Below are 15523 nucleotides of genomic sequence, written 5' to 3'. Positions count from 1 at the left end.
TACAGAGAGAGGGGAAGAAGGGGGGGGGGGTTGACGCTTTGAAAGGGAAGAGAAAGGGAAGAGAAGGGAAGAGGGATACATGTAAATGTAAAGAAACAGCGGGGCAGGGGGGGGGGGATGCTAGCCTCAGGTGTATTGGACCTACTTGCAGTGAGCACATGGACTTGGAGTTTGTCCATTCACTCTATACCAGTGATTCCTCTGTGAATTACTAAGGACATGTTCACAAATGAGGTTTTATTGACTTTTTTGATAATTTTAGACTGATTGATAGATTAATCGACGTGCTATCATTGTATTACAAGGTTGAAGGACTTCAGGATAATTTTTGAAGGAAGAATTGATTGACATCCACACTTACTATGTAGATCCACTAATTGCAGGGTTATTATTAAATAGAGTAGTAATGAGAATATTATTTGCTTGTGACAAGTGACAAATATATTGTCCCATATGAATAAAAAATGTCAAGTTACCATTTTCTTCTTTTGTAAGAGACTAGATATGTACAAATAATCATTACAAATCATTGATGCAGTTCTTCCAAAAATAAAATAGTTGTAATATCATACTGCATAAATTGTCATGATCATAATAATGTAAGACTTGTAAGTCATAACCACTGCCCTTGCCCCCCCTTGAGAATAATAAAGGGGACATGAGCACGTTGTCTTGGGTTTAATGCTCAGTATTACTTCCCTAGGAAAGGACTTAAATCTGTTAGTCCTCTCGTTCCTTAAAAGTGATTTGCATTCATGCATGATGTTATTCAAGTAAAAAAAAAAACAAATGGCAACCTTTAACCTCATTAATTCAACAAGTTGTGCCTCTATAATATGATCAGAAATTTAAATCTTTTCACAGAAATACATGGTTACCCTCAAACTCTTGCTGTATGAGTGCAATGCTGCTAATCATTTGATGAGATTCACCCACATACTGTATTCCATCTTATAGTTTTTTTCCGTTGAGATTTCATCCTTCTCTCCGGATTCATCATCACGTATCTCACTTTAAAAGTTATTAGTGCGATTGGGAGTTAGGATGATTAGTGGCATGACCATGTTGAATACTTCTCCATATTTGGTTCATTCACACACCACAGAAATTGTATTTTTAATCTTGTATGTCTTCAGAATCTAGAGACTTTTTTTTCTTTGTGAAAGCTGCATATTGGCCTTCCAGTAGAACCAAGAATGATGAAAAACCCCCATTATAAACAGATTATGAAGGTGTTTTTAAATTCATTTTTGTGTGAAGGGGGCTTAGGATTCTGACCCACATCTCAAAATATAAACTGGCATATGGAAATAAGTTGCTGCAATAGTTCGTAGGTTCACGGTGGTCCCATGAAAATGGACCAAAATTTTTTTCTTTTAAGAAAAGGAAAAATATGATTGTGGGATTTGATTTGTTTTCATATATCTAGGCCTATATATCCCTTTTCACCCCAGAGTGCCACCCCCTTGTAACTACTGTTGTTGTTGATGTTGTCCTTTGTTTTCTTTGTGTCCTGCTCATTTTCTATAAAATCCATTCTTCTGTTTTCTCTTTCTTCCTTCCTGCACATTATGAAATATATAAACAAGAATAATATACTTATTAAAGTTATAAATTGTAACTTATTTCTTGTTCATCTTTTGTCACTATTCATTGTACAGGTTTGGATAGTGTACTGCAGCCTTACATCAACAATATATTGACCAAGAGAGTGAGCGGTGACCGTCTGCTCTTTATGACCACGTCACAGCATTTAGAAGATCTTGGCATACACAAAGTTGGACACCAAGAAATCATGCTTGATGCCATCAATTTACTATGCAATCTGGTAAGAATAGAAGTTGGCTCTTGTTTAAAAACAAAATGTAGGATTTTTATTACACTTTCCTCCCTTTCATCTGGCAAATTTATCTAACAACACTCAATGCTCTTTGTCTGTGTAAGTTGACGTTTTCAGTCATTGTCTTTGTCTTTCAGTGTCTAGCTCAATTAAGTATAAAATTACATGTACCATGTACATTTGATAACTTGCATGCAATTTCCATTTCCTTATATTATTATGGATTGAAGCCTTTTCCAAAGAAGGAAAGATCACATACACTGAACATTGTCTGTGCAGACTGATTTCCAGGCACAGGTCAAGTGAGTGTTTCATGAAGCTTGTCAGTCATTTTCACAGACAAATTTGCTCTAAGCCAATCAGATGCAAGGATTTCAGTAGCTTATAACAGTTGTCAGTGGAAATAATTGACTATTTGTTTCATGAATCGCTCCCCTTGTCTTGATGAGTTCTTCCTTCCTCCATGTATTCCCTCTTTTCCTCTTTTAAAGGTAACTGTAGAGTATCAAATGACAGTATTAGTAGTTAGCATGATGACTGATAATCTACTGGTAATTACAGCTTCTATACACTTGCTACTAGTAAACGTGATTTTTCCTTCTGTTAAAGATTATGAGTTTTTGTACAAGGAGTTCTACTAGAAATAATTACCCTTTTTACACACGCTTAAATTTCCTTAACCCCGTACTATAGGTGGGGCTAAATTGCCATTTAGCCCCACCTATAGTACGGGGTTAAGCTTAGCCCACTTTCTTTTTACACAGCATTTTTGCAAAGTGGGCTAACCCCACCTTTAGTACGGGATTATTTGGCCCTGCAAAAAAGCAGGGTTATCCCAGCAATTGCGGTGCTAAGAGCGATAGTACGGGGTTAAGATCGCTAGTGTAAAACGAAAGTGGGCTAAGCTTAACCCCGTACTATAGGTGGGGCTAAATGGCAATTTTGCCCCACCTATAGTACGGGGTTAAGGAAATTGTAGCGTGTGTAAAAAGGTACGAGTGAAGTACTTGTACTACGAATGATCGACAAAAAACACTAGTCCGGGGTTAGCGAGTTTCGTGTGTGAAAAGCAAGCATTCCTTATCCGGGGTTAGCAATAACAATTTGGCATGTGTAAAAAGGAAAAAAAATAGTACGGGGTTAAGGATAGTACGGGGTTAGCGATAGTCCGGGGCTAAGAAAATCCTGTGTAAAAAGGGTAAATGACACAATATGGTTGCAGTACATGTATGTGCATCACCTTCTCAAAATATTATTTAGAAATTGGGGGGGGGGGGGTAATACATTTCAAACAAGCTTTCCACAAACTACACTGGGGGGGGGGGATACATAAGATATTGTGGTAAATTTGTCCCCAAAATGCCCTACAGACAGTAGAAAAGTGATAAAGAGCAAATTCCTGTCTAGAATGTAATATATACCTAGTATTAATGAAGATTGGGCTAAAAAAAAGGAGCCCCAGAAAAAAATTACCCTGAGCTACACTCTACTCCAACCCTCCAGGGTCCAATGGAAAGGGTTACACATTGACAGTTATTCCGGGAGAGGGGAGGGGGCAATCTATTTATGTTAAATTTTTCATTTACTTATAGCTGATAATAGTTGAAAATAATACCCAAATACATACCTGTGTGATATTATACAGGGCTTGTAGAATGTTTTCTGATGGTTGGGTAGGGGACATTATGAATAGGAATTTGGGATACTTGTGAATATAAAGACAACAAAATTTTTTGCAAAAATATTGGAGCCCCCTCCCCCCCCCTTAAAAAAGAAGAATAAAAAAAATCAGCCTTCTTGATACAATGCATTTATGGATGGGAAACCTCAATCATCAATGAAGTCCCCAATTTAATTGCATTAAACATTAGTAATAATTGAATCATCCTATTCTTCTACCACACTTGTAAATCGTTGCCTAACTTAAGGGGTGTATTCTTTCATATTATGTAATCGACACCCCAATACATGTAGTTGATGTCACACTTCCTGTCTTTAGAGGTTAACCGCAATCTATTATGAGAAAGGTACTACATTATAATTAAATTATTAACCCTTTGAAAGCCAATCTCAAGGCATCTTGGCCGAGTCAATGGTAAAAGTGTGTTAGGTATACAATTTAAGTGGAATCACGTCTAAAGGGTTAAAGGGTGCGCTTGTTTGTTCTGGAATGAGTGTCATGTGAATAATGGAATACGGCTGATTTCCATTATAGGAGTCATTTGATCAACCAAGGTTACAGGTATGACGAGGTACATGCATTCAAATATGCAATTCAAAAGTTATTTGATGAGATAAGTCTGTGAAAAGAAATAATAAAATGAAATACTGAATAGATGGTTAATTATCAAAGTTGTTTTTGTTGTTGTATAGATCCCCCCTTATTCTACTTCTAGCTACCGGGGGTAACTACTCTCTAAGAAAATATATGATGTTACATGTAGTTAAATTTTTAATAGTAGCTGCTGATTGTCTGTTCTAACTAACCAGGGGCCCGTTGCAGAAAGAGTTGCAATCAATCGCAACTCAAAAAATAATGCGCAACTTCATTTTCAACCAATCAACAGCGCTCATTTGGGACTTGCGATTGATTTTTTGGCTTGTGTTTAAACGCAACTCTTTCTGCAACGGGCCCCAGGACCTACAATAAAATGGGTGCATGTACACTGTACATGTAATACCCCTTTCATACTGCCCTCTTCATTTTTCACCGGCGAACTTCTCCGCCTCGCATTCCTCACTTCCCCGGCGAAGAAAAAAATGTACCCTTTCGCACTGACATTTCTCTCCCGGTGAAAGTCAACGGGCGATTGCAGAACAAATGATCGAAAATTGTAAACATTACTTCTTACCTATTACAAAAAGGTATCAAAAAAATTAATTACAACATATTTGGGAAGTATTACGATAAAAACAAACAATATCACCTTGTTTTTATATTTTAGCGCATTTTATACATGTAGAAAATGCTTTTTAATAAATATTGTTAGTAAAAAAGAAAATTAAGTTCGAGGGTATCTACTTGGCCATAGCATTCAGCTGAGCTTGCAACTATGGCGCGCGGAATCTCGGTACAGGGGACTTCGTGAGAGAAAAAAATTGACCTCTGACGTCATTAAAGAGGAGAAGTTCTCCGATTTGCTTTCATACTGGCCTTTTCACCGGCGAACTTCGCCGGTGAAACAGTTTTGCCGGCGAAGTTCTCCACCTCTAGAGGTGGAGAAGTTCGCCGGCTCACCGGTGAAGTTTTCCTGTGTACCTTTCATACTGGACACTTTCCCCTTCGCTGGCGAACTTCGCCGGTGAAAAGCGCAATATGAAAGGGGTATAAGTGTAGGCCTATGATACATATTACCAACTTTGTGGTTACAAAATATGGATGCATATACAGTAGCTGAGAGTGCATATGTATGGCATTCTTGTAGATTTGCCTCATTTCAGGATTATTTTTGTCACTTCATAAAATTTAGAAAGTGTCACCTTTGTTCCGACTTGTGCCTGTGAATCAGAGAATCCTTCGTTCAATTCTACCCTTAATTCCATCACCAAGAAATAACCACATTGTTCTGCACTCAACTCAGTTGAGATAAACCAGGGACCTGGCAGGAATCATTTGTTCCTTGAAATTATGTGCTATTAAAATGGATAATAGCTGTTCAGGGGCCCGTTGCAGAAAGAGTTGCGATCAAACACAACTTAAAAAATCCTGCGCAACTTGATTTTTTAGCCAATGAAGCACCCATGAATTCGGGACTTGCGTTTGTTATTTTGACTTGCGTTTAAACGCAACTCTTTCTGCAACAGGCCCCTGCTAGTTAATACCAGGGTAATTATGCTGCAGCACAAGTGGTACTTTCATGCTCTACAAATACATGTATCAATTATAAGTACATTTATAGTGCAAGTACATATGCACTTGTACATGTATATGGTATAAGTTCTGGTTTAGGGGATAACAGCACCATATTGAAAGTGAAAGTGAAAGAGAAATTATCTAAAATTTTCATTCCTTTTTAGAATTGTTTAAAAATAACCTTTTAAAGGGACTTGGAATGAAAAATATTGTATATTTTGATCCAGGATCTGGTTGATAATTTGCTTGCACATTTCCCTTATCTTACCTTTCATTATTTCTTCTCTCACATCAAAAGGAAGTCAACTTTGCTTACTAATGGTCATTACAAATGTACATGTGTGACCAGTTAATACCCCGTTTGAAAACTGAATGCTTTATTCATGATTTTGTACCTGCCAGGCCACCCTGTCCAATAAGGATGTTCCTGGTATGTTTATTTTCTTTTAGCAAAGGGAATTTTTCTCTTCAGTCCTCTTATTATTGAAAATAAACTTCCAGCCCTACATTGCATTATTGTAATATACATGAAATGATATTGGAATAAGTTTGGGACATTTGAGAATTTCCTCGACATTACATTAGTGCCAGCAGTCATGTACAGGAAATTCTTGAATGTCCTATACTTATGTTTTGCTGGTATATGGCTTTGATTTTGGGTTCATTTCATTTCATTTATTTTTTGTTTTGCTCAGAATTAAATGAGTTTCAGGACTCTCTTTTAATCAAAGAGAGAAAATTCATTCAATGTTTACTGTTGTATAAAACTTGAATGCCTCCCTCTATTGTTAGATGAAAGAAAAAGAACTATTCTATATAAAGCCATATCCTCTGCTGTGGATAACATCAAACAGAACAAAAGCTATGTGAATGGCTATGGGTTGTCAACTGATGGGTTGACACATTTGATCTTTTTCTGAGATATTTTTTAAAGATATTTTTTAAAGCCTTTAATTTTGTATTATATAATGTAAATAACTGTTCCCTAGATATAGATTTCACTTTTCTCTTCAGATTCATTAATGAAAAAAAATCTCTTGCAATGAAAAGCAATTTTGTACATAATTTACGTAACAATATCAATGTACTGTTTTCTGAAAAAAATATAGTACATGTATGTGCATTTACAGGAAACTAGACCTTATGGAAAAGCCAGGTAATGGATCCATAATTCAATATAAATTCATTGCTTGATGTCTTGATTTAATTCATCATTATGACACATCCAGTCCCCTCCATATAAGCCAAGCAGCCCAGGTGCTTTACACATCACGTTCAGTTTCCCAAGTTTGGAACAATAAGTGATTTTGCACTTGATATAACAATTAGCTTCCTGCCAATATGTTGCATACTATACATGTAAATGCAGATGCAGATGTCACAATCACTGGTTTAGGGCAGGGGTGGATGACGGGGGGGGGGGGGGGCACTACATGTAAGACTGAGATCAAAACAGTGGAGTGTATAGCCAAGTGATTTGAAAGGCCAAGCTCACCCCAGCAAGAATACAGTAAAAAATCAAACAAGCATAACACTGGCAATTCAATAGCCTATCTGATATATTCGCTTGGCTAGCGGGCAAAGTTCATATATACTGTTGCACAAATTTATAGAACACACGTTCAAGGAGACTGACTGCCTGTCAGTTTCCTACATGTATGCAATTTCTGCATGAATTATAAATAATGTACTGGTTCCGCACATTTCGGATAGGTTATTCAAAATTGGATTAATGGAGCAAAACTTAAATATGCAGTAACTTTAATTTTGTATGTCCAATTTTGATGAAATTGTCATGCTACATTATGCTTGTCTGATTTCTGTTTACCATAGTCAAATTAGCTTCTTGTAATTGTTATAGTGGACTTGGCATTTAATAGTGACGAATTATTGACTCATGTTTTGAAAACAGTTAAATCTCAGCAGGAGCATTACATATAGATCAGATTGTTGTTTGTCTAGTTAACATAAAAAGTAGCTTGTACACCTGAATTTCAAAGGAAATGATATTTTAAAGCGTGTTATATACATTGGAATATATGCTTTTTAATAATTTGCTACTTTCTGTGGAATATGAAACTTTGTGAATGGTTAAAAGTGAATTGGCCATCAATACTATCAATTATTTTACTACTAAAATACTGTAGCAGAAGTAGAGGTTTCACTTTCGGGGAAATTCAGCGTGAATCATCGATGAGAGGTTCGCCCGTGCGGTACCTTATCATCCCATGGAACAACGCTCTTCCTTCCGGTCGGCTGGAAGGATGTGAGTGCAGTGCTCATCCATACTGGTCACTTCCTCATCAGTTGATCTATTTTCCATCTGTCGCATCGTTGTCGTCAGAGCGTTCAGGATCTGCTCGCTGTTTTCATTCAACCTCCACTCTAGGATAACTATCTTGCCAAGATTTTTCATTTGATACTTTCTCTTCTTTGGACAGGTAGATGTTTCTTGACTTTCTTCATTGGTCTTTGTAATTTCATCTTTAGCTCTTTCTACCTATATTGAGTTGAGAACCTGGAATCTTTGACCCAATACTTAGCCGAACTGTCTCACCACATCACCACAATATTTTTCATAAAATATTGTTGTCTGTGTGACAGATACAGTGTACATCTTTTTTTCAACAGAGCTCCATCTTGTAATGTTTACTTCTTTTCCAACTGTAACATTGTTATCTAATACAGATGACATAAGTTTTGTCAACTATACAATCAAAAGTAGGACAAACTATCTCAGCTAGATCCCCCAACCAAAATAATTTGTTTAAAAAATGTGCATGTACATGTATTTTCTTCATTCCTTTTGGACAGATAAATTCATCCAGTGTTAGAAGTCTTCATCTAATCATACCTTTTTCCATCTGATTCATTCGCTGTCAGGGCTTAGAGGACCTGCAGTTGGTTATCAAGGATGAACTCTCTTGCAATGTTGGTTTAGTTGAATTCCACACAAAAATATTTTTTTAATATAAAGTTATAGTTTGAGTGATGGCTATCTTGTGCTTTTATATCTCCCATCTGTAGCATTATCGGCAGAGTTTTGAGGATCTGCAGTCTGTCACTCTGAACCTGAACACCAGGACAAACTGTCTTACAAAGTTCCTTCAGAGTCGTAGCAGGAATGGTAGCTATCACACAGGACGTAACGGAACCAATGTACCTCAGAGTATTCCAGCCTCTGTCCTGGTGCTCATTGCTGAGCTCATAACGGCAGCCAAGACGGTCATATCCTGGCTTGACAGGTTGGTAATGAAACAGATTTTTATTTCAAGTGGCAAGAATTTTTTGTTACCAGCATTCAGAATTTGTTACATCTTACATGTAGGTTCTGCCCTTGACTCTTATTTTTTACACCTTGAACCCTAAGTGAATTATATAGTTTCTTGAATTACGGTATACATTAATATGTTGCTTCAAGAAACTGATGATGACATTGATCTTTTTAAACATGCATGGCCCTCCAAGTGAAATGTTATTTCAAATTAAAGTATAAAAGGACATAACACAAACACAATTCTCTTTGCAACTAGTCCTGTACTATATGAAGTATGAAGTATATTTTCTATATTTTATGACTATTATTCCTAATGCTGCTTTTGAATAAATTAAATTAAATAAATGTAACACCAAATCCCTCTGTATATTAAAGCTAATCTATGAATTTCACGTCAATAAATTTGCAAGTTACAGTACATAGATTGCTACATCTTGAAGATAGCTCTGTAGACTCCTATGCTTTAGAATAGTTTGAAGTGTGAGTTATTAGCAGATGATGACAATCCCATCTTGATAATGATGGCTTTTAAGCTTGAGTCATCAATCATTGAATGGTATGCATCAAACCATATCATCAGTCAGGAACCAAAGGAATATGTATTCTCCAATTTTGTGTTCGGAAATAGTCTGTATTAATGTTTACAAGCGCGGCATCTACCAGTACTTGTATTGCATTAATTCCAAGATGTGACCCTGATCTGCCTTCTGTGCAGACAATTATAACAACAAAAATGATGCAGATTGGTCTAGCCCACACCCTTTCTATTGTAGTTTATTTTTTGTTAAACAGTTTGCAAATTGTCTGCATCTATATGGACAATATCAGGCTAGGCCCTGACATACGTTAAAGGGATGGTCAAGGCTGGAGATATTTTTATCTCAATAAATAGAGTAAAATTCACAAAGCAAAATACTGAAAATTTCATCAAAATTGGATAACAAATAACAAGGTTATAGAATTTTATAGATTTGCATTATTCCGGTGAAACAGTTCTAAGCATGTCTTATGAATATTCATTAGGTGGGCTGATGATGTCATATCCCCACTTGTTCTTTTGTTTTTTGTCTCACCTGCATAGCAGAGTGAGACTATAGGCGCCGCTTTTCCGACGGCGGCGGCGGCGTCAACACCAAATCTTAACCTGAGGTTAAGTTTTTGAAATGACAGCATAACTTAGAAAGTATATGGACCTAGTTCATGAAACTTGGCCATAAGGTTAATCAAGTATTACTGAACATCCTGCCTGAGTTTCATGTCACATGACCAAGGTCAAAGGTCATTTAGGGTCAATGAACTTAGACCATGTTGGGGGAATCAACATCAAAATCTTAACCTAAGGTTAAGTTTTTGAAATGTCATCATAACTTAGAAAATATATGGACCTAGTTCATGAAACTTATACATAAGGTTAATCAAGTATCACTGAACATCCTGCATGAGTTTCACGTCACATGACCAAGGTCAAAGGTCATTTAGGGTCAATGAACTTTGGCCGAATTGGGGGTATCTGTTGAATTACCATCATAACTTTGAAAGTTTATGGATCTGATTCATGAAACTTGGACATAATAGTAATCAAGTATTACTGAACATCCTGTGCTAGTTTCAGGTCACATGATCAAGGTCAAAGGTCATTTAGGGTCAATGAACTTTGGCCAAATTGGGGTATTTGTTGAATTACAGCCATAAATTTGAAAGTGTGTTGGTCTAGTTCATAAAACTTGGACATAATAGTAATCAAGTATCACTGAACATCCTGTGCGAGTTTCAGGTCACATGATCAAGGTCAAAGGTCATGTAAGGTCAAAGAACTTTGGCCACGTTGGGGGTATTTGTTGAATTGCCATCATATCTCTATAAGTGTATTGGTCTAGTTCATAAAACGTGGAAATAAGAGTAACCAAGTATCACTGAACATCTTGTGCGAGTTATAGTAGTTTTCAAAATCAGCACTGCTGCTATATTGAATCGCGTGATGCAGGTGAGACGGCCAGAGGCATTCCACTTGTTATTATATGAAATTAGGTTTATTAAAAAAAAATTCTACCAAGAACTAAAACAATTGGATCGACAACTGATAAGTGCATTAGTTATTTATTGCCGCAAGTTATTTCATCATATGGAGACACATCATTTACACATGTATGAAATAATGAAACATTTATGATTTCATGTAATAACTTAAGAAAAAGGAAAGTGAAGATGTGACATCATCAGCTCACCTAATGAATATTCATGACAATGTGCATACAACTGTTTTCACAAAATATTGATAAATTTTAAAATTCAATAACTTCGTTATTTGTTATCCAATTTTGATGAAATTTTCAGCATTTTGCTCTGTGAATTTTACTCTATTCATTTAGATATAAATATTTTCAGCCCGGACTATCCCTTTAAATGTGGAATACACTTTGATGTTATATCTTTCTACATGTATTTCATTAGCTGTGAGAGTGAATATATATCCTTGTATACAATGTACTAACCTAATTTGAACCTCCCCCCTCCCAATAGACTGTAGATTGAAGAAGCAATAAACTATTAGACTTTAACAGTTTTTATTCGGGCTGTAATAATTATATTATTTTGATACTGATGGAAGGTGTTTTCTTGTTTTGTCATATCAATATAATAAATGAATTTCAGACACCTTCAGTAAACATTGTGGGAGTAAATGTGAATGCAAGTCATATGAATGGAGTGATATTTGTAACTAGCAATCACATTTCACTTTCAACATTAATGTGATATGATAATATCGTCAAATGCAAACAGAAACTATTAAATCATTATACAATATTTTGTGGGTATCTCTCTTCCAAAATATTTCTCCTTGTGAGAATGGACCCCTAGGTCATAAATGTAGGTGGATGTTGCGATTACACATTTCAAAGCATAATCTGGTGTTGAAATGTTCCTTTCTAGCTCTGACTAATCAAACTTCTGAACAGCCCTGGCCCTGTAAGCCTGGAGATTATCAATCCACCTCTTTAGATTACTTTATTTGAGGCAAAGCAGCAATATATATGCATGTATTTTTTCAATTCTGATGGGAGATTATGGGTTGTAGTAAGAATAAAGACATATCTTTCTCAGCCAGGGTTTGGGAGTATGCTATGAACAGGTGGGATTGGGGTAGTATCCTAATTTAGCTCACTTTGATTGATATTATACAATCTATCAGGCTGTTATTACTCCTTCAGAGCTTGTAGGTGTTGATTAATAATGCCAATGAGCACAGGCACAAAACTAATCCTTGTTGTGGCTTATAAAGCATGATAGTTGGGTAGACTTTTATCTAGATTAGTTTTGAAAGTAAATTTCCAAATTGAAAAATCATCATTTGTTTTGTGTTTTCAATTCCTAAATCATGACTTAAAATTGATTATTGAGCATTAAGTGAAAGTAGGAGTATAAGGCATAAAGGTATTAATTTAGTCATACAATGTATGTAAATATTCAAGAGAAGAAAAAAATTAGTTTTCAGTAATTGTGTATTTTTAAAATATAAGAATTAAAGAAAAAATAGATTGAAAATAATATTAAAAATCATTAGAAATCATTCAATTTTTATAAGATGTCTGCTTTTTCTATTTATCGCTTTGTAGACCTCCATTCGTCACTGGAGATCACTTCTTCAAAATGTTCAGGGAGGACATCTTAAAATCAGCCTTGGATCTTACACAAGTTGGTCAACAGACAGGATCTCTTCAACAGATAGAGGAACGACTCCTGGAAATTGTGAGTACCCAATTACCAGAAGAAAATCTTCTAAATATGACCACCATTTTTTTTTGTATACTCCCTTTTCCTTTACCTCTCTTCCATTTCTCTTTCCTATCTCTGAAAATCTTTCTTCTCTCATACCCACTCGGTCACTAAAAACAAGTATGAAAAAATTTTCAGGCCTCAAAATACTTGCTAATTATTTCAGTATTCATACCCATCTGACCCAAGAACTTCTTAAAGTTGGGAGTGTGCACAGTACGTTCTGAGTAGCAGACAAGGTGCACAATTCCAAAATCATGTGCTCAACTGAATGGCAACCCAAGCACCCCCTTCCCTGTCTCTCTATCTCTTTCTTTGAGCCCCCTTCTTCCTTTTGGTCCACTTTCTGCTCTTCTAATTTTTAACAGCATATGTCTTCTCTTCCTATATGAATGTTTTGTATCTATGGCAGTAATTGTCTTCAACCATTCTATATTAATAAAAAATGGAAATCATTCATTTACACCTCCTTATCTTGTCTTACCTTGAAACCCAGTCCCCACATATCCCATCATTGATATCATCGCCAATTTGCAGAGATTAATAAATGAGTGATATATAAGAGATATTTCTTTGAGACACAACACAGTCACCTACGTGTATGCCTTTATTTTCCCAGCTCTATCTAATTCTCTATCTATTCATTTCCTCTGCCATTTCCTCTTTTCCCTTTCTGACTGTAGGCCTATGTCTTTCCTTACTTTTCTCTATCTCTCTATATCATATTTTGAGTTCAGCTTGAAGTTCTTTTTTTCTTTCTTTCTTCCTTCTTTATTTCTTGCGTTCTATCTGTTTTCTTCCCCCTTTTCTCTATTTTAGTTTTTAATTTTTCTTTCTTTTACTTTAATTTTTCTGTACACTGTATGTAAATGTTGAATTACAAGAACTTTTTCATGCTAAAAAATACCAGATAATTATTCCACATTCAGACCGCCCCGAAACACACTCTTCGGGGAAATTTCTCGAAGATATGAGCATGCGCAGTACTGTCTGGTAGCAGACAAAGAAGCGCACGCTTTAAAGCGGTACGTATCGCGATCGGGGGACGGCCGGGGCGGGAGATCCGTACTAACTTTATTCGATCGTATGCGCAAATCATTTGTTCCCTTGATCATTCTGCAATTGCACTAGATTTTTCCCCACATTGAAATTAAGGCCTTGGTGGCCTCCTCACTCCAGTGCGATGTCATCTGGTATGAAAATGTAGAATACCGGTAAATATCACCCTTAATTCGTAAAACTAATTTTTTTAAGAAGAAAAATCAACCGCTGAGTCAAAGTCGAAACCCCGAGTCACGTCGCATGAAAAGTGTACGTATGTTTATCACTGCATGCACTGGCGCTGGACGGCCGGCCGTGCCAGCTTGCTTGCTCGGTAGGCCTCGCATTACATGCATATCGAACAGCGCGCGCTATGCACTGGAAATTCACTTATCGCGATGATCGATGGGATACAAGTTCTCGTACTTTGCTTTCAGATTGCCAAAATACCCACGACCTTGGAAAAATCCCTGCGAAAGTTCTTGTAATTTCGCCAAGTACCTACTATTTAGCGGGTATTTTCTTTCGGGGATATTACACGTAGTTTGCTTTCACATTACCAAAATACCTGGTATTTTCTGATCGGGGTAAATTTCCGATCAGAGAATACCTGGAACTGACGAACTTCGAGGCGGTCTGAAACCACCTACTCTCACTTTTCTTTCATTTTCTATTTCAAGAAGTGTGATAGTGCGATAATGAGTTTGTTGTGGCTACTTAATTGGTTGGTGTTTATCATTAACACAACACAGGTTAAACAGCTTGACTTCATCTGTGTTAACGATCATTAGAGTCATTAATTTCATTCGTTTGCACTCGTCAGCTCAAAAAAGGAACACATCCTATTGCAAGAAGAGTGAACTTTGGATGTTCAGGTTAACCTAGAATCATTTCCCATCCTTTGTGCAATTTTAAGATTGTTGCTATATATGCAAGGAAGGAACAATTTATTAGTACGGTACTCTCTTGTAGCATTTACCAAAATGATTATGTGGTTGCCACGTGCACAGTTAAGTTGCCTCCATTTTGGACATGTGTGTACTCATGCCCTCTCGTTTCCAGATTTGGCTAATGCACAAAAAATGTGTAGGAATAAATTGGGATAGTTGTTAACATTCTTTGAAAGGAATTTTTGGGAGTTAATTTTTTTTTCAAGGGCTATTTTGTTTATTTTGGGGGCCTTTTCGTCAATTATATTTGTACATTGAGCAATTATTCAATTTCCCCCTTTGCATTGCACAATGTGTATTTACAATGTGTATTCGCTCATTAGTCCTGTAAATAAAAACATCACTGATGAGGTTAGGCTATTATTCAGTTGTTTGTACATATAGAACAGAAATTCAACAATTAATTTTTGAGCACAAAGGGGTTTTGAGTAGTTTTGGGGCATTTCAGGCAGTACAGTGGGCAAGATCATAACTTTAAAAAATTTAGAAGAAAAAGATTGAAAAGATTATACATGTATGCATTCACTGATACAGAAGCAAAATATATCACTTTGACAGTCATTATGGTTTTCATTTTTTGAATACCCTTAAATTGGAAAATGTTTTCATATTGACTGATACATTAGGAGGATCGGGGGGGGGGGGGGGACTTTAACAATAGGCTTATGGGTTGATTCTGAATGATAGAAAAAAAAATCAATATACGTGTAAATTCAAAACAGTTTACAAACCAAGCTGATAATGAATATTATTCTGCATTTTCTTTGTGAATGATATTGATCCAAATA

General features: G+C 36.2%; 1 protein-coding gene across 2 annotated transcripts in view; it reads left to right on the top strand.

Annotated features, from left to right (window-relative positions):
- Positions 1 to 1665: 1665 nt before the first annotated feature.
- LOC129259125 (CNK3/IPCEF1 fusion protein-like) overlaps positions 1666 to 15523 on the top strand; it is a 37591-nt gene continuing 23733 nt past the window's right edge. For both annotated transcript variants that reach the window (XM_054897409.2, XM_054897407.2), the window contains exons 1-3: positions 1666 to 1828; positions 8721 to 8938; positions 12585 to 12717. In XM_054897409.2, coding sequence (XP_054753384.2) covers positions 1736 to 1828; positions 8721 to 8938; positions 12585 to 12717 — 444 coding nt within the window. In that variant the 5' untranslated portion in view covers positions 1666 to 1735. The remainder of the gene's footprint in view (positions 1829 to 8720; positions 8939 to 12584; positions 12718 to 15523) is intronic.

This window comes from Lytechinus pictus, chromosome 4, assembly GCF_037042905.1.
Source record: "Lytechinus pictus isolate F3 Inbred chromosome 4, Lp3.0, whole genome shotgun sequence".
In the NCBI taxonomy this organism is placed as follows: Eukaryota; Metazoa; Echinodermata; class Echinoidea; order Temnopleuroida; family Toxopneustidae; genus Lytechinus; species Lytechinus pictus.
This window is presented reverse-complemented; position numbering and strand designations above follow the sequence as displayed.